Source organism: Vulpes vulpes, chromosome 2 (assembly GCF_048418805.1).
Source record: "Vulpes vulpes isolate BD-2025 chromosome 2, VulVul3, whole genome shotgun sequence".
NCBI classification, from domain to species: Eukaryota; Metazoa; Chordata; class Mammalia; order Carnivora; family Canidae; genus Vulpes; species Vulpes vulpes.
The window spans coordinates 33,365,100-33,387,887 of record NC_132781.1 but is presented as its reverse complement, the minus strand read 5'-3'; the positions used below and the strand labels follow the sequence as shown (position 1 = coordinate 33,387,887).

General features: G+C 37.5%; 2 protein-coding genes across 3 annotated transcripts in view; one reads left to right on the top strand and one right to left on the bottom strand.

Moving 5' to 3' along the window:
- Nucleotides 1–22,788, bottom strand: part of PPM1E (protein phosphatase, Mg2+/Mn2+ dependent 1E) — a 208,219-nt gene that overhangs the window by 11,029 nt on the left and 174,402 nt on the right. Inside the window, exons 2-5 of the mRNA XM_025996034.2 lie at nucleotides 13,594–13,712; nucleotides 6,842–7,041; nucleotides 2,607–2,795; nucleotides 91–234 (exon numbers count right to left, since the gene is read on the bottom strand). Of these exons, the coding sequence (XP_025851819.1) occupies nucleotides 91–234; nucleotides 2,607–2,795; nucleotides 6,842–7,041; nucleotides 13,594–13,712 (652 nt within the window). The remainder of the gene's footprint in view (nucleotides 1–90; nucleotides 235–2,606; nucleotides 2,796–6,841; nucleotides 7,042–13,593; nucleotides 13,713–22,788) is intronic.
- The window catches only part of TRIM37 (tripartite motif containing 37), a 244,159-nt gene that overhangs the window by 139,228 nt on the left and 82,143 nt on the right, over nucleotides 1–22,788 (top strand). The window lies entirely within an intron of this gene.

Sequence of the window (22,788 nt, the reverse complement as noted above, 5' to 3'; positions counted from 1 at the left end):
TTATGGTGGTAGTCATAATAAGCAAGTAAATCTTAATTAAGCTAGACACCTGCCTCTGGCATGTGCCCTCCCAGAACAGAGCACACTTACCTCCCTGTCCGGTTTGTGCGGCTTCATTAGCTCAACAGCTTGACCTTTTCTCACAAGCATGACCTGGGAATCCCCAACCCAGGCCACATGAAGCATGTTCCCTCTGATGAAAGTCACCACTCCTGTAGTCCCACATCTTAAACTCTGAAAGTAATTTAAATAAAACTAGAGTCAGTAAAAATAGACTTCAGATTCTCATTGAGAAGCAATTTATAGTTAACACAAACTTTTAGTTGGGGGCTAGACTATTAATAACTTGATTTCACAATAAACAGCAATTCCTGTTTCTCAGTGCATTTTTATGTGCATGAATGTACACATTGATTTTATCTATGATATGCAAGGCAGGATGATTTTTCATTTCATTTTATGTATAGGTACGAAAACTATGGCAGGTTATGTGACCTTTTCAAGAGCGGGTAACTCGTTAGTACACAAAACAACTGAAATTCTTCTTCCTCCCAGTCCAGGGCTCAATCTACTACAGCAACCCTTATTAAAGGTTTCCATATGCTGGTCTCTGTTTTGTTATTGACCTATACAGTATGTGCAGGGGGAGGGTCCCAACAAAGTATCTGATTGGTACAAACAAATGCTCCCATACTCTAAATATTAAGATAGGAACCAAGAGATAACATATATTCCCTGGCATGCTAAGTTGCTTATACTTTAAAAACAACAACAAACAAACCTGCAATCATTTTAGGGGCCTCTGCTTTTGGAACACTGCATAAAGAAGAGCTTGAAATTTCACTGCAATAGCTCAGTACCAGTGTACTTAATGCTCCTGATACTACTACATGAAAATGACATCTCCATTTGACATGAGTCACCACTAAATAAGCATGACTTTCTGTTACCAAGGACTTGGCCTAAATTAGAACCAATGCGTCAAGGGTGGTAAAAGGCCCCTTGTATCCAATGAGAAAAACAACTTCTCATTTTCCCTATATAGGGAAAGTTTGTTACAAATCCTCACCCACCAATAAAATGTCTTCCCACACAGAATGTTCAAAGACTCAGCCCCCTGGAACACATGATAAAGACACTTCAGTGCATATGCCCTGTAGAGAACAGGAGGTAAGGCTGCTTCAGCAACAGGAATAGCTACTTTCTTTCCAGCAGTTAGCAGCACATGGAAGGAAGCACCAGAAGGAGAAAAGTAACTGCTGAGACAAACCTAAATTATTCAAAAGAACTACTGGCAAGACTGAGAGACACTAGGATCACTGGCAAAGCAAATGCGGTGAACAGGGTCAGAAGGAAAAAAAAAAACAATTTTGAGGACACAGAGGAAAAAGGACAGAACAGAAAAAGAGAACAAAGTGATTCTCTTAGTTTCACGTTGGTGATTACAGATCACCTCTCAGGGGCCAGGTCTTGTCCTCAGCCAAGGTGATGACAGCCAGTAGCTCCAAGGTAGGCAGACCTGAGCAGTGCCAGCCCTTGAGACTCTGGGATGTTCTGATGTCGACAACTGTATTTTGTTTTCTAGCCCCACCTCTATATGTAGACCCTAGTGGTCACTGTTGTTGGATTCACATAGTAATCTAAACCTGGGGTATAGGTTGGGAAATACAGAACGTTTTCCTTGTTTAATACCAGATAGTTCTGAATTATTGTTTCATTGATCCAAATACCACTATTGATGTGTAGTGTAACAGTGAGATCAAAGAAATGGAGTAAATGATGACCCTACTCTTTCCAAGTCCTTTTCTAAAAACAGTTAATGTTTCATTCATAGGGCAAGAGCCTTATTTTTTATATGTATAATAATTCTGTAATTACTTTTAAAAATTAAAAACTATTATCTTGCTATTGGCCCCCAGTTAGAAATGAATATAGAGTACTGTATTCATATACCAATGCCCAGAATGATAATTAGATTAAAATTTTTACATTTATTTATTTATTTTTTTAATTTTTACTTTTAGATCTTAATATAGAGCCCCTATCCTTCATTTGGAGGAAAAACCTTAGGTCTGTTTAACCTTAAGAAATTAGGACATGAGCTCTGACTTTTTTTCCTGTAAGAGAAAATTCGTTCAAGAATCATCTAAGGATTTGCTCTCTCCAAGCAAATTTTCCCTCAAGCATTACACAGTAAAGCACTGCCAACCCATTTAGAACCAAATGTATGGGAGTAATCCAGCTTCTGTTTCCTTTTTCGTCCATTGTTTTAATTACGGTATCCAGATCTTGTCAGCAAAAGTCTGCTTGGTCTTAGTGTGAAGCTGACAGGCACTGGTAAATAACAGATGAAACTCACCTGCTAAATCCAGCTTTCTAGAAAATTATAGCTTAGGAGTTTCTCTATAGTACATCATATCACCCTATTACAACCCCGATGAGAGAATTAGAACTACAGCAGAATCCAATAATGTGGGTCAAAAATACAGGTGGAAAGATCTTTAATGCCTGCCCCAAAAGAAAAAACCCAAAATAGCCCTTGAACTGCAGGCCTAGTTGAGCTCAGCTAGTGCATTCAAGGCTGGAATTATGAGAAAATGGCATACCTCCCTGGCTGCTTTCTGCACAAACCGTTCATCAGTGACCCGGAAAGCTCGGCACAGAGCCTCAGCAGGATCATGGGGGAACATCTCCTGGCGTACTAAATTAACATGCAGGTGAATGGAGGCATAAATAGCAGCATCCACTCCCCCGTGGCCATCAAACACTGCAAAGTAAGCTTGTTCTTCTTGGTCCTGTCAGTAGAAGAACAGACACAGGGAAGTTAGGTACAGCATGACTCAAATCAATAAACCCATTCTCCTCTGCAGCATTTGTCACCTAGACAGTAAGACTAAATGTTTCTCTTTTTTGATATGCCTGATCGACTGCTAAAATACCTGCACTATTAGGGCATCTGTATTTACACACAGAACACTGGAACACATCTTGGCCAATTAGCTCAGGCTGAAATGCCCTCTCAGTGAAAGTTGTTGTCTTGTACCATGGAAACCGCCCACATGCAGTTGCTTCAAAACTGCTGTTACAAGTTGTGGGAAGGAGGAGGAAAGAGAAAGTATAAGGAGGAACTGAGCAAAAGCTGTTCTGGATTGAGTTTTTTTTTTTTTTTTTTTCAAAATGAAAGTATTCTAATATAATTAGAAATTGAGAACAATAGGAAATAATTGGCTTTCAGCAAGCACAAGGCCAATTAGGTTGTTTAAAATACGGAGATAATGAAAGCATACATATACTTCTATAATATCAGGGGATCCCTGGGTGGCTCAGCGGTTTGACGCCTGCCTTCGGCCCAGGGTGTAATCCTGGAGTCCCAGATTGAGTCCCACATCAGGCTCCCTGCATGAAGCCTGCTTCTCCTTCTGCGTGTGTCTCTACCTCTCTCTCTCTCTCTCTCTCTCATAAGTAAAATCTTAAAAAAATAAACTATAACATCTTCATAAATCATAGTCCTATTGAATACTTCCCATAAATAACAAGAGTCTCTAAGACTGGTTAGCCAGACTTAAACCACATCAGATGTCCAAATGCCCTGTAACCATTTTTGCCTTGTCCCCTAACCAAGATTTAGCTTCACACTTCCTGGCCCATCCACTGCTTGAGGCACTAAGGCAACTGCCAGAGGAACTTCATCTAAACCAATGCTTTTTCTTAACAAAGGAAGCCTATAATCATAATACTACATTTAAGCCAATAAGTAGTTTGCTTCTTTATCTTCAACTCCAGTGTTTACATCTCAGATCTAGCTCTCTTAGTAGAGAGCTGAACTGACTGAACTCTCACTTGAGTCCTCTTTGGCTCCGCTTAGACAGTAATAGATAATCATTTTCATGTGCAAGCTTTGACTTAATCTTTAGGCTCTAGGAGCTCAGATGAGTCCAACCCCCATCATTTAAAGGAAATCTAATATACAAAGTAAATCATATCATTTTCTCGTGCTTATTTTCTCATCTGTTAGGTAGAGATGAGTTGCTATCTCATGGGGATTTGGAAGAACTATTAAAACCACAGGTATATCTGTGTTTTGAAAAAATTCTTTTTAGGGGAACCTGGGTGGCTCGTTGGTTAAGTGTCTGACTATTGATTCAGCTCAGGTCATGATCTCAGGGTCTTGAGATTGAGCTCTGTGTTAGGCTCTGCACTCCGCACAGTGTCTGCTTGTCCTTCTTCCTCTATTCCTCTCTCTCTCAAATAAAATGTTTAAAAGAAAGAAGAAAATTATTTTTAAAGGGCATACTACATTTACAAAAGTACCAAACTTAAATGTCCATAGAGTAAAAACACCCAAATATTATGAAATCAATACCTAATACAGACATTACAACTAGTTAATTTAATACCATCTATAATGCCACTGAAAATTAACTGATTAAACAGAACTATCTTGAAAAAAATGTCCGGACTATAGACTTTCTACCCATACTAAAGCAGTACTCATTTTTAAACAACTCAGTTGGGAAGATAAGAGTAAAATTGAAGAAATAGCATATCCAAGCAGTCGTTAAATGATGAGTGAGCTGATGTGGGATCATCAAAAAGAGGGAGGGGACAATAGCCTTTTTGAGGCCATTAGAGTATATCTTTAAACAATGTGAGATTGGCAGGGAGATTCTTAAACAATATAGCATCTAAAGAAATAGAAGAGACCCAACTGGATCTCTTAAAATTAGTATACCATTTTAAATTTAAAAACTGTATTTTTCAAAAAATATATTTTTCCCAGTTATAAAGATGATGTATTATTTATTTGGACTAATAAAGAAGCATAAAGAAAGAAATCTATATTATCCCACCATTCACAGATAACCAGTCTTTCTTCTATATAAATTTTTTGGATACAATTAGGATACTATACATAAAATTTTATATCCTGCTTTTTGTCATTTATCATATCATTAGTATTTCCCCTGTCATTAAGTATTAATGAAAGACACTTGAAATGGATATGTGCTATACATCTCATGAGCATATCATAGTTACTCCCTTATATATGACCTTGATCATTTCTAGTTTATTACTGAAAATGTTATGTGTAAGATATTTATGTCAAACAAAACAAATGTAAGAATTTCCTGTATTTGTGTCCTTATAAAATTAAAAGTGAAATTACCAGATCAAAGGTAGTGAAAATATACAAGGCTCTAAGCATATGTTGCCAAACTGCCTTCGAAAACATTTCTCTAGGGGGTCCCTGGATGGCTCAGTGGTTGAGCATCTGCCTTTGGCCCAGGACGTGGTCCTGGAGTCCCGGGATCAAGTCCCACATCAGCTCCCTGCCTGCTTCTCTCTCTGCCTGTGTCTCTGCCTCTCCCTCTCTCTGTGTCTCTCATGAATAAATAAAATCTTTATTAAAAAAAAAAAAAAAAAACATTTCTCCATAGCAAAGTGTTCCTTTCTGAGTTAGGCTTTTGGGCTGATTTTGAGGCAAAATTGAAAACCAACCAGGTCAACAAATAGCAATAATGCCGTCAGACCTGAGGATAATCTTCAAGTGGGTGTAATGATAGAAGGATCATTTATCACATTAAAGTTAATATTTAAGGAACCCCTGGGTGGCTCAGTGGTTGGGCGTCTGCCTTTAGCTCAGGACGTGATCCCAGGGTCCTCGGATCTAGTCCTGCATCAGGTTCCCCACAGGAGCCTGCTTCTTTCTCTGCCTGTGTCTCTGCCTCTCTCTCTCTCTCTCTCTGGGTATCTCATGAATAAATAAATAAAATCTTTTAAAAAAGTAAATATTTAAGGTTACATTTGCATGGGCATGGTAACATTTGGAAACAAGGATATTCAAATTTCTAAAGATATCTGGAAACAAAGTTGATCTATCTTTGTAACATAAGCACCAATTACCAACCTACTATCACTGCTCATCAGACCTTGACAGTCAGCTAAAATTTAAATTTAGCGGCTAAATAAAGGAAATATTGTGCTTTATAAATTACTACGTGGTAATTTTTAAGTTACGAACTTGAGTGAAGAAAAGAGGCAAGTGACAGGCAGAGGAAACTTACCTCTATTGGCACTAACATATTTAATAGGAAAAGAAGAGGAAGATAACAAGAAAATGGTTATTAAGCTGACAAAGCTCATATGATCCAATTTGTCAGTCACAGAGATTCATGAAATGTAATTCCCATCTACTTTCCCATCTCAGAAACCAAGATTTAGAAAAGGAAATCACAGGAAATCAGAAAAACGGTCTCGGTTTCAAATTCACCCTTTTATGTTGCTTCATCAACATAGTAATGTGGGAACTTAATAAACATCATCTGATTTTACTGTAGTTTCCTTTTAAACAACTTTATTGAGATATGGCAGTTTTCTTTCACATTTGTATGTTTATAGAATAGCTCTGGAAGTTTATCCCACCAAAAAATTGGTAACTTCCCTTGTCTTCATGGAGGGGAATTGAGCATCTGAGAGACAAGAGAGAGATTTTTGTTTTTGAATTCTGAACCATGTGAATGCATTACCTATTCAAATAATATAAAATTGGGTGCCTCACTGGTTCAGTCGGTAGAGCATGTGACTCTTCATTTTGGGGTATGAGTTCAAGCCCCACATTGAGCATAAAGCTTACTTAAAAATAAACAAACCAAAATAACATAAAACAGTTTCGTTTCTGCTGTCTAATACAAGCAAATTTGTGCCACTCTGCCTTTCATCCTACTCCGACCTATCAGAGATACTATCAGTATATTAGCAGTTCTCCTTTTAGAAAAATAGGACCATGAAGGTGTTTGTTTCGTTTTTAAAATTTCATTGATTGTTGAGAAGGGCCCTTTACCTCAAGATTGAAGAGCATATTAAAGTCAGGAATGCAGACATGTTTGTCTTCCATTTTCCTGCGCATGTTTTTGATGGCATGGATTGATGTCTCATAATAAAGCTGGGGTCTCCTGCGGAGAGGGAAGTCTTTCACCCAGCTGCAGCAAATCTCGTGTAGTTTGCTGAAGACCGAACGGGCCAATTTCATTGTCTCAATCTCTGAAAGAAACACAGACACTCCCAATGAAGAGCCTTGTAAAGCTGCTTTTCACTTGCCCACTTGGTAAAGACAGAAGTAGGTCACCTTCGTCAGGCTCCTCCTTAATAGAAGAAATTCCTCAAGAAAAATGAAATGTTGCTTCTGAAGAGAAAAAATGACAACCAATCTAGTAGAAAATCGTCAGTCAGCAGCTGCCACTATGATATTCTTATGAGGAGAAAACCTCTGATCAAGATTGGATCTATTCCTAGACTGGATTTCTTCCAACCCTCAAAGTGCTCTGGCCACTGCTATCAAGTTCAGAGCACTGGTTCGTTCCCTTTTGGTTGGTTGCCACAGTTATTATCTGGAGAGCCAAGCTCCCCATGCTTAGAAGAATGACTGAAATATGAACAGTAGTTATCCAGCTGATTGGAATATGAAATGCCCATGAAAACATCATCTATTTACCAACCACAGGAATGAGAGTTTACTTTGATTACCATTTATTTGTCTTTGTCTTTTTTTCCTGACCTCTTCCTTTTACCTCCCTCCAGTTCCTTAACTTCTCTCCTATAACTGATCATAATTTGGAACTAAATTATACATTTTTCTTATTTGATGAATTTTTTAATTACAGTTTTTGGCAATAGCTTAAATAGTTTAGCTAAAAAATTAAATAAGGTAAAAGTTTTAAAAGTCTATAAGGAGGGGGATCCCCGGGTGACTCAGCGGTTTAGCGCCTGCCTTCCGCCCAGAGCCTAATCCTGGACTCCCAGGATGGAGTCCCACATCAGATTTCCCTGCATGGAGCCTGCTTCTCCCTCTGCCTATGTCTCTGCTTCAATCTCTCTGTGTCTCATGAATAAATAAATAAAATCTTTAAAAAAAGTCTATAAGGAAAAAAGTTTTTAAACTCCGTGTATATAACCCATAGCAGAGATGGCAACCTGAGGATTCTTCACACTAGACTGTTAAGTCTATTACTTGACCTGTCAAGTGGAGTAGATAACCTGACTTTGGAGGCTGATTTGCATCCCTCAATGGACAGATAGATGTATAAACATTTTAGGCAATATAGAATAGTACTGAAGAGATTGTATCTCACATCATCCCAGCTCCAGTTGTTCTCTATTCATGCTGCAGTTATTAAATAACTAAGGGGAAATTAAGTTTCCTCAAGCCAGTATTTTAGAGATTCCTACATCTCAGGTAAAAACATTTAGAATTCTTCAAAAATTATTTTTTACTTTACTAAATCGGATATAGCTTGACAGCCTGAGAAAATGTGTACCAGATGGGCAATGGTTGCACGTGACTCCTCTGATCTAGAACACAGATCCCACAGAAGAGAGACTGTGTTCTAGCATGGCCTAGGAACTCAGGCTCCATTTTTCTATTCCTTTCCCTGCCTTACTTTAATCTGCAAGTACATTTACCTGTTTTCTTATTCAAAATCCTTTCAACAATGACTATATTCAGAAAGCTTATCTCAAGATTTGCATTGCCTTTTTCCCCCTCATTAACATAGTACAGGGTGGTAAACAATGTTTTTTTGACTGTGTCGCCCCTTGATGTTTTTATATAACTGAAAATAAGGGTATGTTTGATAGAGAAAGGAAATTCAGAGAACAAGTACAGCCTGATATGGCTGTATGGCTTAGAGAGGAACTGAAGCTGATAGACTAGCCAGTGTTTTGACAAACTCCAATATATTTTTTTTTTTTAAGTACCAGTTGCCAGAGACTATCTCTTTCTGCCAGCAATTACCTATTTGTATCACTCCAACACATCTGGTCTTTGCAGCAGCATAGGTGTGAGTTTGACTCACAACAGTGGATTGCAAAACAGTAAATGAATTTGGAAACATGGAATGAAAATGGAGTGGAATGAAACAAATAACATACTATCAGGATAGTTCCCAGGTTCCCAAATAATAGAAACCATTATATCATTCTTTGGCTTGTATATTATTCTTATTATATAGATTTGCACCATCCAGTAAGGCTGCTTACTAATTAAATATGGCCGTTTAACTAAAAGTCAGTTTTTGGGTCACATTGGCTATATTTCAAATGCCCAGTAAGTACATATGGCCGCTGGCTACCACACTGGACAATGCAAGTAAAAAACATTTCCATCATCATGCTATTGGGCAGCACTGGTTAGATTACATTGTTTAGGGGAGGTGGGCAATACCAGCTTCCTCTAATATTTAGTAAACCAGTAGATCTGTTCCTATCCTCTCCCAGTTCCTTCTTCCCTGATGTTCCCATTACACCATTTACTATAGCTCTTGCTACATTTTGTAACAATAGATAACATTTCTTAAGTGTTGGTTATATCCTCTGTTTCTGGAACATTACACAAACAAATAAAACCATTTTCTATCACAGGTCTATCTGACTCTAACATCCATGATCTACATTTCCCAAATAATACTGCAGATGCAGATTGTGTCTTATTTGTACTTGATTAGTCATAGTACAGTACCTAGCAGATAACAGGGACTCATTAGATGTAAATAAATGAATATGCAAGGTTATATTAAGTTACTAAAAAATTATGTTTTTTGAATGTCTATTCTGCTTTACTGATCTCTCCATCTATTTCCACAGTGGTGCCATTATTTTAGAATTACTATAACTTTATAACATGTTTTTGTATCAGGTGGATTAGTTATCCTACCTAATAGAACTTTTAAAAGATGTCATTTGGTAGTTTGACATGTTTATTATTCTCGACGAATTTTCTAATTATTTTGCCAAGTTTGAGGGGAGAAATCTGTTGCCACTGCGTTTGGGGTCACCTTGAATTTAGAGGGTAATTTGCAAAAAAAATTGATGTCTTTTGCATATCGAGTCTTATCCGGGAATAGGCTGTATTGTTTCATTAATTGAAATCCTCTTTATGTTACTTAACAAGGTTTTAATATGGGATCTACAATCTTTTTTTTTTTTTTTAAGTAATCTCCACTCCCAATGTGGGGCTCTAAATCACAACCCAGAGATAAAGAGTGACAGGCTCCTACAACTGAGTCAGCCAGGTGCCCCAAGATCTTCATATTTCTTAAAAAATTTATTTCAGTTATTTTACTTTATTTCCTATTTTGAGTCAGAACTTTGCTTTACTGTGTTATTGGCTACTTCACAAACATTCCTCTTTCTCCCAGAGACATTTCCTTCTCTGCTCTCAGTTCATGTGCATCCAGGTTTTACCCCTAGATGCACATGAACTGAGAGTAGAGAAACATTCATTTCCAGCTGATTAGATACACATTCTTCTGGCCATAGTGATTGGCTCAGGAATTGGAAATAACCCAAGTTGGGCTGGTTAGAGTGAATCCTGTAATTTATGTACGAGCAACTGAGTAAAGTTACTGCTACTTTCCTGCTTGATTTGAATGAACCTGGGCAGATGAAAGACCTGGCGCTTCTAGCAATCATCTTGCCACCACATGGAGCCTGAGAATAAAATCAAAATTAAAGTGGGGTGCCTGGCTGGCTCAGTTGGTAGAGCATCATGGGTCCAAGCCCCATATTGGATGTGGAGCCTATGAAAGAAAGAAGAGAAAGAAAAAGAAAAAAGGAAAGGAAAGGGAAAAGAAAAGGAAAGGAGGAAGGAAGGAGGGAGGGAAGGAAGGAAGGAAAGAAGGAAAGAAAAAAGAGAAAAGAAAAGAAAAAGAGTACAGCTGAGATTTGGAGAAATGCCAGGTTGGGAAGAATCATATGAAGCCTTGAATCTAGCTGTATAGCCCATATGTTGAAGCGTAGCCAATCTATTCTGTTTTGCTGAAGCAGTTTGAGTTGTGTTTGTGGTCACTTGTAACCAAAAAAAATTCTTAAGTATATATTATGCGTAAATGCTAGATTTTGGTCTGAGCCAAATTTTGTCCTACAAAGTCCATGATGTATCATATAGTTCTACTTTATTAAGTATATTTTTAAAATTATGAATGGAGGGGTGCCTGGGTGGCTCAGTCAGTTAAGCATCTACCTTAAGCTCAGATCATGATCTCAGGGTCCTAGAATTGAGCCCTGCACCTCAGAAGGGAGCCTGCTTCTCCCTCTCCCCTCTGCCTGTCACTCCCTCTGCTTGTGCGCGCGCTCTCTCTCTCTCTAATAGATAGATGAAATCTTAAAAAAAAAAATTTTTTTAAATAAAGTTAGGAATGGATAATTGAATTTTATCAGATGCTTCCTTGGGCATCTTTTGAGATTCTGGTGTTTTTCTTTTGACCTATTAGTATATAAAATATGCTAACAGACTTCCTATAATTTTTGTTTTGTTCATGGTCTCCTCAGCATAGTGCTAAGCACTGGCAGATCCTCAATAAATGAATGAATGAATGAACTGTTGTACTCAATATACAAATATTTTACTTAAGATTTTTTACATTGACTACTAAGACTGATATCTCATTTCCTTTTTTACTTTTGTTTCAGGCAAGTTTTGGTATCAGTGTTATGCTTTGCAAATGTCCTTCCTTATGCTATTGGAGAATTCATTTTACAAAACATTGGAATTGTCTGTCTTTGCTCATTTGAAAATGTCCCCCTGTAGAATCACCTATTTTTTGTTCTTTTTAGAAAATAGCTCCTTGACAATCTTAATCTCTTCTTCTTAGGTAAAGCTTATTAATTTGTTTTTTGCTAGAAAACACCCAGGTTTTCAGATTCATTTATATACACAAAGCTTTCATAATTTCTTCAGTGTTAGTGTTAATTTTCGCCTTCTTTTTAATTTTTACACTGGGATATTTCTAATTTATTTTAGGTTGTCTGGACAGGAATTATATCTGCCAAACTAAATGTGTAACAACAGATACACAAGGTCGTTTAGCAAACATTCTGGTAGAGATGACAGAAACATGGAAAGAGCTTTAGGTTAATGGTTTTTTTTTTTTTTTTTTTTTTTAAGTCTGTTTTTGGAAACCACTAAGAGGAGACACAGAGGCATTTCAGTGGGGACCTAAGTGCCTTTAAGCCAGTGACAGCAGGCCTTATTCTGTAAGCTCATTTTACACTCTGATGTATGGATAAACACAATATACCCTGTAGAGATTCTCCTCACGGCAATTCATACTGAGTGACTTGGGTTAAATAGATTAAGGACTTGCAAATAGTTAGAATTACAATAGATCTTTCTGAATCACAGCCTTGACAAGGAGACACTACTAGGTAATCTCTTGAAAAAAAACAAAATCAGAATGACCAGTGATACCACCAAAAGAAAACCCCCTTCATTTCAGTCTGCTATCTTATGGGGGTTCAGAAAATGCTTCCAAAACAGGCATGCAGGGCAACCCTTCAGTCTTGCTACGTTAAGTATTCTCCTTCTGCAGGGAGTGTAGAACATCAGTATATAAATAATTGCTGCTTGAAATGGAAAAATAAAATAAAAACGGTGTGAAAAAGAGAAAATTGTCCCAAGTAGCAATCCGCCCCCTCGCAGCTGTAAATTACTCATTAGTCGTTAATGTCACTGTACTGAGCTGGAGCTGAGTCAGCCGCCACCCAGGCTGCAATGAAGCAGAATTCAATATCCCTCATCTTTTCATTACAAGGCTTTGACTTCATGCATCAGTACCAGAGGAAAGACCAGTGCTGTGTAGCAGGAATTCCATCCAAGTTGACTCTGGAACAATTTGGTTCCAAGTGAATCAATTACTCTCAGTAAAAACAAAAGGAGGAATTCCTTTCTTGCCAATTTTCTGTCAGAAATGATCTAGAGAGATAAAGGAATAACAGAAATGTTTACTTTTATATCTGCTTCAAGTTCTCTGGGATCTAGCTACTCTGATTCATTAATATAGGCTTTGTTCTTTATGCACCGTGTTTAAAGGCAAATGCTTAAAATAGAACAAAGTGAAATATTAAAATTCCTTAATAATTTTGAGTTGTAATTCCTAATTTTTACAAAAATTGGTATTTCTTCAGAGCCTGTCAAATATGTATAAGCCTAATATGTTTTTATAAGCCTAGTATGTTAATCAGTATGCCTTCATTAATAAATAATTTGCCTAGAAAAAAGATACACAGTGATCATGCAATTAAATCACATTTACATAGTTGTTATGGAGAACTCTACTTATATATTGGTAGAATAAAATTTAATATAATTAATGAGAAGTTTTGTTACAACTGATTTCTTGAATTTTTATATCATTTTTTACTTGGATTCTTATAGGTAAGCTAAATATTTTAAATAGGCCTTGCTCAAACTCTTCCCTCACTCATCTTTTCTGTTGTGTCTCCACACTTCTCACTTTACTCTTTCCACTTATCTAGGCATTATCTATGGTAATATTCTGTTATGATAATCTCTTGCTCCAGTTATTATCACGTTTTTAAAATATACCTGTATTTTTCCTTTATCTCTCCTTTTATTGATAGTTTGAAATATACATATATATACTTTTTTTTTTTTTGCATTTTTTCTCTTACTACCACTACAAAATCAGTAAGTGGTTAAATATAATTAGGCTTTATATTGTGTATACACTTTCTGTGGATTACTACACATGAGAAGATTTTAATATTTTTAAACAAATAATGTAGAAAGGTACTCACCCACAGTCCCTTCTGTGCCATCTGTTTCCTTTGGGATATAATGTGCAGAAAGATCACTCTGAAGGACTTCATCTGATGTGGCTCTGGCTAAAGCAGCAGCCAGAAAGGAAGGGCAATTACTGAAAGAAAAAGGGCTACTTCAGTAAGAATTAGGAAGTAATAAATAACATTACTAATTATTAACATATCTGTCTCCAAAAAAAAAGTTTTTAAACACTATTCAACACATATTTATTGAGTGCATAGTTTATGCTATGCACTCTGCCTTGTGACTGGGTTCACACTGAGGAATAACACAAACATGGCTTCTGACCCAATAAAGCTTATAATCCAGCTAAGGAGAAAGACAATAAATAAGTAAACAAACAGGATACAATTTAAAATTGGGATAAGTTTTATAAAAGAAACAAACAGGATAAAGTGAAAGAATAACAGAGGGGGGTACCTACTTAGAAGGGTCAGGAATCCATATCTTGAAGGATAAGAAGATTTGGTTCTGTGGGGGTGGGAAGTTGGGAGACAATATTCCAGACAGAGAAAACAGCATGTGTAAAGATCCTTTCTGAGAGCTTGGTATGTGTGAGGAACTGAAAAAAAGCCCAGAAAAGATGAAGTATAGTGGATAACGAAGAAAGATAGCAGAGAATAAGGTCAGAGGGACAGGCAATAGTCAGTTATACGTAACTTTTAGATCATGGAAGGGAATTTGGATCTAACACAAAGTGCAGTGGGAAGTCATTGACGATTCTGAGCAAGAGGGGTGCATGGGTGGCTCAGGTCATGATCTCAGGGCCCTGGGATGGAGCCCTGTGTCGGGCTCCCTTCTCAGTGGGGAGTCTGCTTCTCCCTCTCCTTCTGCCCCTCCTCCCACTCATGTTCTCTTTTTCTAGCTCTACCTCAAATATATAAATATATATATGTATGTATATGTATATATATGTGTATATATATATGTATAAATATTATATATATGTATATATATATATTCTGAGCAAGAGCATGCCATAACCAGACATATGAATTAAAATATGACTTTGCTGTGCCAAAGGAAATCAGAAAAGAGCAAGAATGAAGGAGGGTGGTCAATAAAGAGTTTGTTGTAAACCAGGTGAGACTGAAGGAAAAGTAAGAATATTCTAGAGAAAGAAAATACAGAACTTACTGATTATTATTATATAGAGATGAGAGAAGCGAGTTAAGGCTGAGTCCTAGGTTTTGCTTTGAGCAACTAGGTGAATGGTGGCATCATTCACCTAGATTGAGACACCAAGAAAAGAACAAGTTTGTGGAGGCAAAGGGTAAAAAACAAAACAAGAATTAATTTTAGCATATTAAATTGGAAGTATCTGTGAGATATCCTAGTGAAGGTATCAAATGAAGTGAAAGTTATTAGATACTCTACTGTGGAGCTCAGAGAGGTTAGAAAATTTGGAAGTCATGAATGTATGGATGATATTTAAAACTATGGAAAAAAGAATACATAGGAAGAAATTATAAACAGAGAATTGCCTCATATTTTCCAAACTCTTTCAAAATAGGAAAGTTATCTCATGCCTCACCATTGTATGTTGGGGAGTTATGAGAAAGGTGTAGATAGTTTGCTTCTTTAGTCCCCATGTTTTACATCAAGCAGCTTTCATCAAGAAATTGTACCCAAGGAATCTCACCTGCACCTGACCTCACTGAGTTCCTAAAGCTCTGACCTGAGCCTGATGCCATTAAGGGATGGAACTTTGGGAGACTTTATGGGGTGGGGTGGGGGAGTGAGTATATTTTGCACGTGTGAAGGAAGTGACCTGTGTGGCCAGAACAGACATGGCAGGTTGTTTTTCTAAAACAGACCACAACAATATTTCTGGTAGCTGGTACAGCTGCTTTGGCAGTTCCGTACAAGAAAAATTAAAAGCATACATCGACACAAAAATGTGTACCTGAATGTTCATAGCAGCATTATTCATAATAGCCAAAAAGTAGAAACAACCAACTGTCCATAAACTGATTATGGATAAATAAAAGGCAATGTATTCATGCAATGGAATATTATTCAGCCATAAAAGGAGTAAAGTATTGATATATGCTACAATATGGATAAATCTTGAAAACATTATGGTGATATAGAAGTCAGTTACAAAAGACCACATACTCTTTGATTCCATTTATATAAAAGTCCAGAATAGGCAAATCTAAGAAACCGAGAGTACAGCAGCAGTAGCCTAGGGCAGAGGGGTGAGGTGAATAGAGAGTAACTGTTGATGGGTAGGAGGCTGCTTTTTGGAGTGATGAAAATCTTCTAAATCTTGGATTGCAGTGATGGTTAAACAATTATAAATGTACTAAAAGCAATGAATTGTACACTTTTAAAGGGGTAACTTTTATGCTATGTGAATTATATCTCAATAAAGATGTTTAAACCATTGAATAGAGGAGATGAAAGTAAGATTAGAATGGGTAAGTGGGAGGCAAGGAGGTGTGGCAGACACAGAAATGGGCAGTAACTGAAAGGGCATTTGAGGACAGGGACAGTTCTTATTTTAGAATGGTGTAGAATCTGACTGTATACTAAATGAAATAATCTAGTAGAGAAAGATTGATAGATAATGCAGGAGACGGGATGACCAAAGGAGAAAAATTCCTGAGAAGGCAAGAGATGAGACCCAATCCATATGTGGAAATTGCTGACCTTTGATAGCATGAGGCACATTTCACCAGTTGGGAAAGGAAGAAAATAGGTACAGATGCAAATAGATTTCTAGATTTCCTAGTAGGAAAATAAGAGAGTTCCCATCTAAAGTTTTGAGTCAACAATAACCTATTGAGTTACAGTGTTCCAGGCCCTGTTCTGGTACTTAGGATATAAATGACCAAAAAAGACAAAAACTCCTGCCTTTGGAACCCTCATACACTGTTGATGAGAATGTAAATTGGTGCAGCCACTACAGAATACAGCATGGAGGTTCCTCAAAAAATTAAAATAGAGATAGCATACAACCTAGTAATTTCACCTCTGGGTATTTACCCAAAGAAAACAAAAACACTAATTCAAAAGATTATGTGCACCTTTATGTTTGTTGCAGCACTGTTTATGACAGCCAAGATAAGGAAACAATCTAATGTCCATCCACAGATGAATGGATAAAGATGTGGTTTATATACAATGGAATATTAGCTTTAAAAAAGAATGAAATCTTGCCATTCATGATAACTTGGATGAACCTATGTCAAGGAAGTCAGAAAAAGGACCATATGATTTCACTTATACGTGGAATCCAAAAAACAAATGAACAAACAACAGAAATAGACTCATAAATACAAAGAACAAACTAGTAGTTGCCAGTGGAGAGGGAGGTGGGGAAAATAGGTGAAGGTGATTAAGAGGTACAAACTCCCAGTTATAAAATAAGCCATGGGGATGAAAAAGTACAGCATAGGCAATACAATCAATAATACTGTAATAAATTTGTAAAGTGACAGATGGTTACTATATATATGGTGAGCATTTCATAATGTATAATTGTTGACTCACTGTGTGGTTTATCTGAAACTAACATGGTATGTCAACTATACTTAAAGCAAAAACAAAAATAACCTCTGTCGCTGAAGCTTACATTCTAGAGAATGGCTTCTCAGTGAAGTATGGGGTTAGATCAGTAGTTTGTTTTTGTTTTTTTTAATTTATTCATGAGAGACAGAGAGGCAGAGACACAGGCAGAGGGAGAAGCAGGCTCCATGCAGGGAGCCCGATGCAGGACTCAATCCCGGAACCCCAGGATCATGCCCTGGGCTGAAGGCAGGCACCAAACTGCTGAGCCACCCAGGCATCCCTAGATCAGTAGTTCTTAAACTTTTGCAGGCATCAGAATCGCTTTTCAAGGCTTATTAAAACACACATTGCTGGGTTCCATCCCCAGAGTTTTTGACTCAGTAGGTCTGAAGTAGGACTTGAGAATTTTCATTTCTAACAAGTTCCCAGATGAGGTTCATGCTGCTGATCTAGGGACCACACTTTGAAAGCCATTGGGTTAGGTTATCAACTGGGCGGTGAGGGTAGAAAGTATGTTGGGCAGGAGGGATGAAGAGAAAGTAAGTATGAAATAGTCATATCAGAGAGTAGGACTGTCAGTCCTAAGAGATTGTTGGAAATTTGCGAAAATTTTTAAATAAAACCAGTCTTTCTGGTTGTACGATTTTTCTCCATCTGTGTTCATGTGCATCCATGCATCTATGTTCATCTGTAGTAAAAAGAATTGTCTAGTTCATCAAGATTTGGGATTTTACAAGGTGAGCATTAAGTGAAGAAGAGACATCTAAATTTAATATCTTTTTAAGAATCTGATTACAATGTTAGACCATGGACTTTACATTGGCTAAGAAAGAATAGGCATGAATGGTAAATCAGTGTGGTCTAAATGTAATTAAAGAACCGTAGTAGGAGTACTTGGTCACATAAACTAGGACAAAATATTGTAGTCTGAGAATAGGATGCTTGTATATAAGATTTTAGAGCCAGTGCAATATCTGTGATAAGGTTTAGGTGAGACCAAGAAAGTGAGTAGTTTAGTGGTTTAGAAACATAAAATAGCAATGTTTACATTCGAGGTCCTCAAGAGAAAAAAAAAGAAAAGAAAATTATCTTTATCATCATTCATCAGTATTTGTAGGTTATGATCCATTATAGTTAAATGAATATATGAATTGTGACCAGCATTCTTTTTTAGAGATTTACTTACTTATTTGAGAAAGCGAGCCCAAGTGAGGAGGGAGAGGGGTAAAAAGAGAGGGAGAAGCTGACTCCCCACTGAGCAGGGAGCCCGATGCAGGGCTCCATCCCAGGACCCCAGAATCATGACCTGACCTGAAGGCAGATTCTTAATCAGCTGAGCCACCAGAGAGTCCCTGACCAGCATTTTTTAAAAAAGGAAATAAGGGGGCAGCCTGGGTAGCTCAGCAGTTTAGCCCCGCCTTCAGCCCAGGGTGTGATCCTGGAGACCTGGGATTAGTCCCACGTTAGGCTCCCTGCATGGAGCCTGCTTCCCCTTCTGCCTGTGTCTCTGCCTCTCTCTCTCTCTCTCTCTCTCTCTCTGTGTGTGTGTGTGTGTGTGTGTCTCCTGAACAAATAAAATCTTTAAAAAAATAAAAATAAAAAATAACTAAAAAGGAAATAAGGTACATGTAGTAAAGCTAAGTATTCTGTTGGATGGACCCTTAAATTATGATATAGTGTCCTTCCTCAGCTCTTATTAGTGTCTTTGGTCTAAAATTTAATTTGTCTGGACACTTGGGTGGCTCAGAGGGACTCCTGGGTGACTCAGTGGTTGAGTGTCTGCCTTCAGCTCAGGTTGTGATTCCTGGGTCCTAGGATTGAGTCCCGCATCAGGCTCCCTGCATAGAGCCTGCTTCTCCCTCTCCCTCTCCCTCTGCTTCTCCTTCTCTGTGTCTCTCATGAATAAATAAATAAAATCTTTAAAAAATAAATAAATAAAATCTAATTTGTTGAATATAAGGATCTCCACCCCCAGCTTTCTTTTGATGTCCATTAGCATGATAAATGGTTTTCTACCCCATCACTTAAAAAAAAATTTTTTTTAAGATTTTATTTTTTTACTCATCAGAAACACAGAGGGAGAGACAGAGACATAGGCAGAGGGAGAAGCAGCCTCCTTTTGGGGAGCCCAGTGAGGGACTTGATCCCAGGACCCCAGGATCATGCCCTGAGCTGAAGGCAGATGCTCAACCACGAAGCCACCCAAGCATCCCACCCCAGCTTTCTTTTGATGTCCGTTAACATGATAGTTTTCCACCACCTCACTTTAAATCTGGAGGTGCCTTTAGGTCTGAAATGAGGCTCTTGCAGACAGCATATTGATGGGTCTTACTTTTTTATCCAATCTGACACCCTGTGTCTTCTGATTGGGGCAGTGAGCCCACTTACATTCAGAGTAACTACTGAAAGATATGAATTCAGTGCCATCGTATTACCTGTAAAGTCTCTGTTTCTGTATATTGTCTCTGTTCCTTTTGGTCTATGTTACTTTTGGGCTCTCTCTTCACTTAAAGGATCCCTTTTAATATTTCTTGTAGGGCTGGTGTGGTTATCACAAATTCTATTAGTTTCTATTTCTCCTGAAGGCTAAGTATTCTGAATACACACATAAGTGTATATATATATATACTGAATCCTGATTGTGATAGAAAAAATTTTGAAAGCCACTGCCATTTAACAATTTTGAAATAACCTGACAGTATCCCTTGAAATCCAAATGCTTTATAAGCAGTATTACCATTTCTCTTTTCATGCTAAGTTAACCGAGTTTTTCCTGAAAAGTCAAAATTTTTCATCATAGACCTAAATAAACTCTGTCAACATTGCTTGTTTTTACCTTTCTATCATGTTTTACTTTGGCTAGCAGGACACATCCAAATATTTTGCATAAGTGGACTTTTAGTATATAATTACAAGATTTACTTGGTTCTTTGTTTCAAAATTTATTATTTTTTTAAAGATTTTATTTATCCATTCATGAGAGACACAGAGAGAGAGTGGCAGAGACACAGGCAGAGGGAGAAGCAGGCTCCATGCAGGGAGCCCGACATGGGACTCGATCCCAGGTCTCCAGGATCATGCCCTGGGCCGAAGGCAGGCGCTAAACCACTGGGCCACCCAGGCTGCCCCTGTTTCAAAATTTATATTAAAATTACCTAAACCCTTTATTGTAAGCTTATTCCCTAGAATTCCTCTACCCACCAAGAAAAAAGATATCTTTAGTGTAATTATTAAAATATCTAGGATCTAATGGCTCACGAAAGGTAAGAACATGAAAACTTCAGAGAATAAGGCAAGAACCATTAATCTAATTAGTGTGTCATCTGTGATACATTTTTAGTCACAGTTAATGTAATTTTTTACTTTTTGTCAGACAGAATGAAAATATTTTCAGTGAAGTAGGGAGGAGGATTAGCTGACTAATAGCTAGATATAAAACATCAAGCTAGACATTTCACCCACATGAGCTATCTCTACCTGTCAGAAAGCTACAACACTTAGCATGAATTAGTTCTTATAATTTTGACTCTGAAAGGAAAATGATCATTTCTGAAAAATCAGAATTGCAAATATGTTTTAAAACATAGTCACATCAGAGAATATTTGATACAAGTCAAATAAAAGCTTATCATTAGAGCTTGTCATTTTTAAGAGAATTACCAGGGATGATTAACATGATAACAACATACCAAACTGCTTTCCTTCATCATTTCTCATACAACCCTGGACAGAAGTATTTACAGTGCTGATATAGAAAGTCTAAAAGTTTGGCAGATGTACTGCAGAGCAAATAACAGAGGATGGCCAAAAACTCATGGCAGTTTGGAGATCGAGGTTACAAATGTTATTATCTTGAGAACACTGCTGAAGTAGAGTGGGATTCCGAATTTTTAAACTTTTGCAGTGTGTATCATTTTGGGAGACTGGATCTTTTAAAGTCAAATTAATCCCAATCATGAAATGGGCAAAAGGCATGAACAGAAATTTCACACAAGACATAGACATGGCCAACAAGCACATGAGAAAATGCTCCACATCACTTGCCATCAAGGAAATACAAATCAAAACCACAATGAGATACCACCTCACACCAGTGAGAATGGGGAAAATTAACAAGGCAGGAAACCACAAATGTTGGAGAGGATGTGGAGAAAGGGGAACCCTCCTGCACTGTTGGTAGGAATGTGAACTGGTGCAGCCACTCTGGAAAACTGTGTGGAGGTTCCTCAGAGAGTTAAAAATAGATCTGCCCTACGACCCAGCAATTGCACTGCTGGGGATTTACCCCAAAGATACAGATGCAGTGAAACGCCGGGACACCTGCACCCCAGTGTTTATAGCAGCAATGTCCACAATAGCCAAACTGTGGAAGGAGCCTCAGTGTCCACCAAAAGATGAATGGATAAAGATGTGGTATATGTATAAATGGAATATTACTCAGCCATTAGAAACGACAAATACCCACTATTTGCTTCCATGTGGAGGGACCTGGAGGGTATTATGCTGAGTGAAATAAGTCAATCTGAAAAGGACAAACATTATATGGTCTCATTCATTTGGGGAATATAAAAATTACTGAAAGGGAATAAAAGGAAAGGAGAGAAAATGAGTGAAAATATCAGTGAGGGTGACAACGTGAGAGACACCTAACTCTGGGAAATGAACAAGGGGTAGTGGAAGGGGAAGTGGGTGGGGGGTTGGGGTGACTGGGTGATGGGCACTGAGGGGGGGGCACTTGGTGGGATGAGCACTGGGTGTTATGCTATATGTTGGCAAATTGAACTCCAATTAAAAATAAATTAAAAATAAATAAAGTCAAATTAATCATGTCAGGGCCCTCAGATATAGTCCAAGAAAGATCCTTTGCTATTTATATATATTAACAGATATTTCTGAAGTGCTTACCATTCCTATCTTCAAGCAATTCACATCCTGAGAACAAAAGGAAATGTATTTTCATACATACCAATTTATTACTTTCTTATTTGCTTAGGCATCAAAGTACAGACTTTATATATTCATAGATAAAAATAAATCTTTGTCTAGTTTGTATCTAAGCCATATATAAACTATATGCATAGCCTTTATACAATATTGAACTATCATTAATTAGGGAGCCATTTAGTTTTAATTTTAAGTTTAGTCACATAATTGAATCATGCCACTTCATTAAAGTTATTTGTTAATGGATGCATACTTGAACTTCTGTGTATACGGACTTTCTCAATGTTATATATTGTAGAGCAGAAATCTGTACTCAATCAAGCTTAATAAATTGAATCCTTGCAGTGAATCCACTAGCTAGGAAAGAATCCTTCAGATTTGGTATAGCTTGTTTTCTTAGAGAGATACACCTATACCATAAACAAAACATTGTCACCAACTGGTTATAAAGCTTAATATTTCATTTTTTTTAGGATTTTTATTTATTTATTCATGAGAAACACAGAGAGAGAGAGAGAGAGGCACAGACAGAGGCAGAGGGAGAAGCAGGCTCCATGCGGAGCCTGATGTGGGACTCTATCCCAGGTTCCCAGAATCACGCCCTGGGCTGAAGGCGGTGCTAAACCGCTGAGCCACCCGGGTTGCCCCGAAGCTTAATATTTCAAACAAGAGAACACTATCTCCTACCTCTTAAAAAGTATTTACAAGAG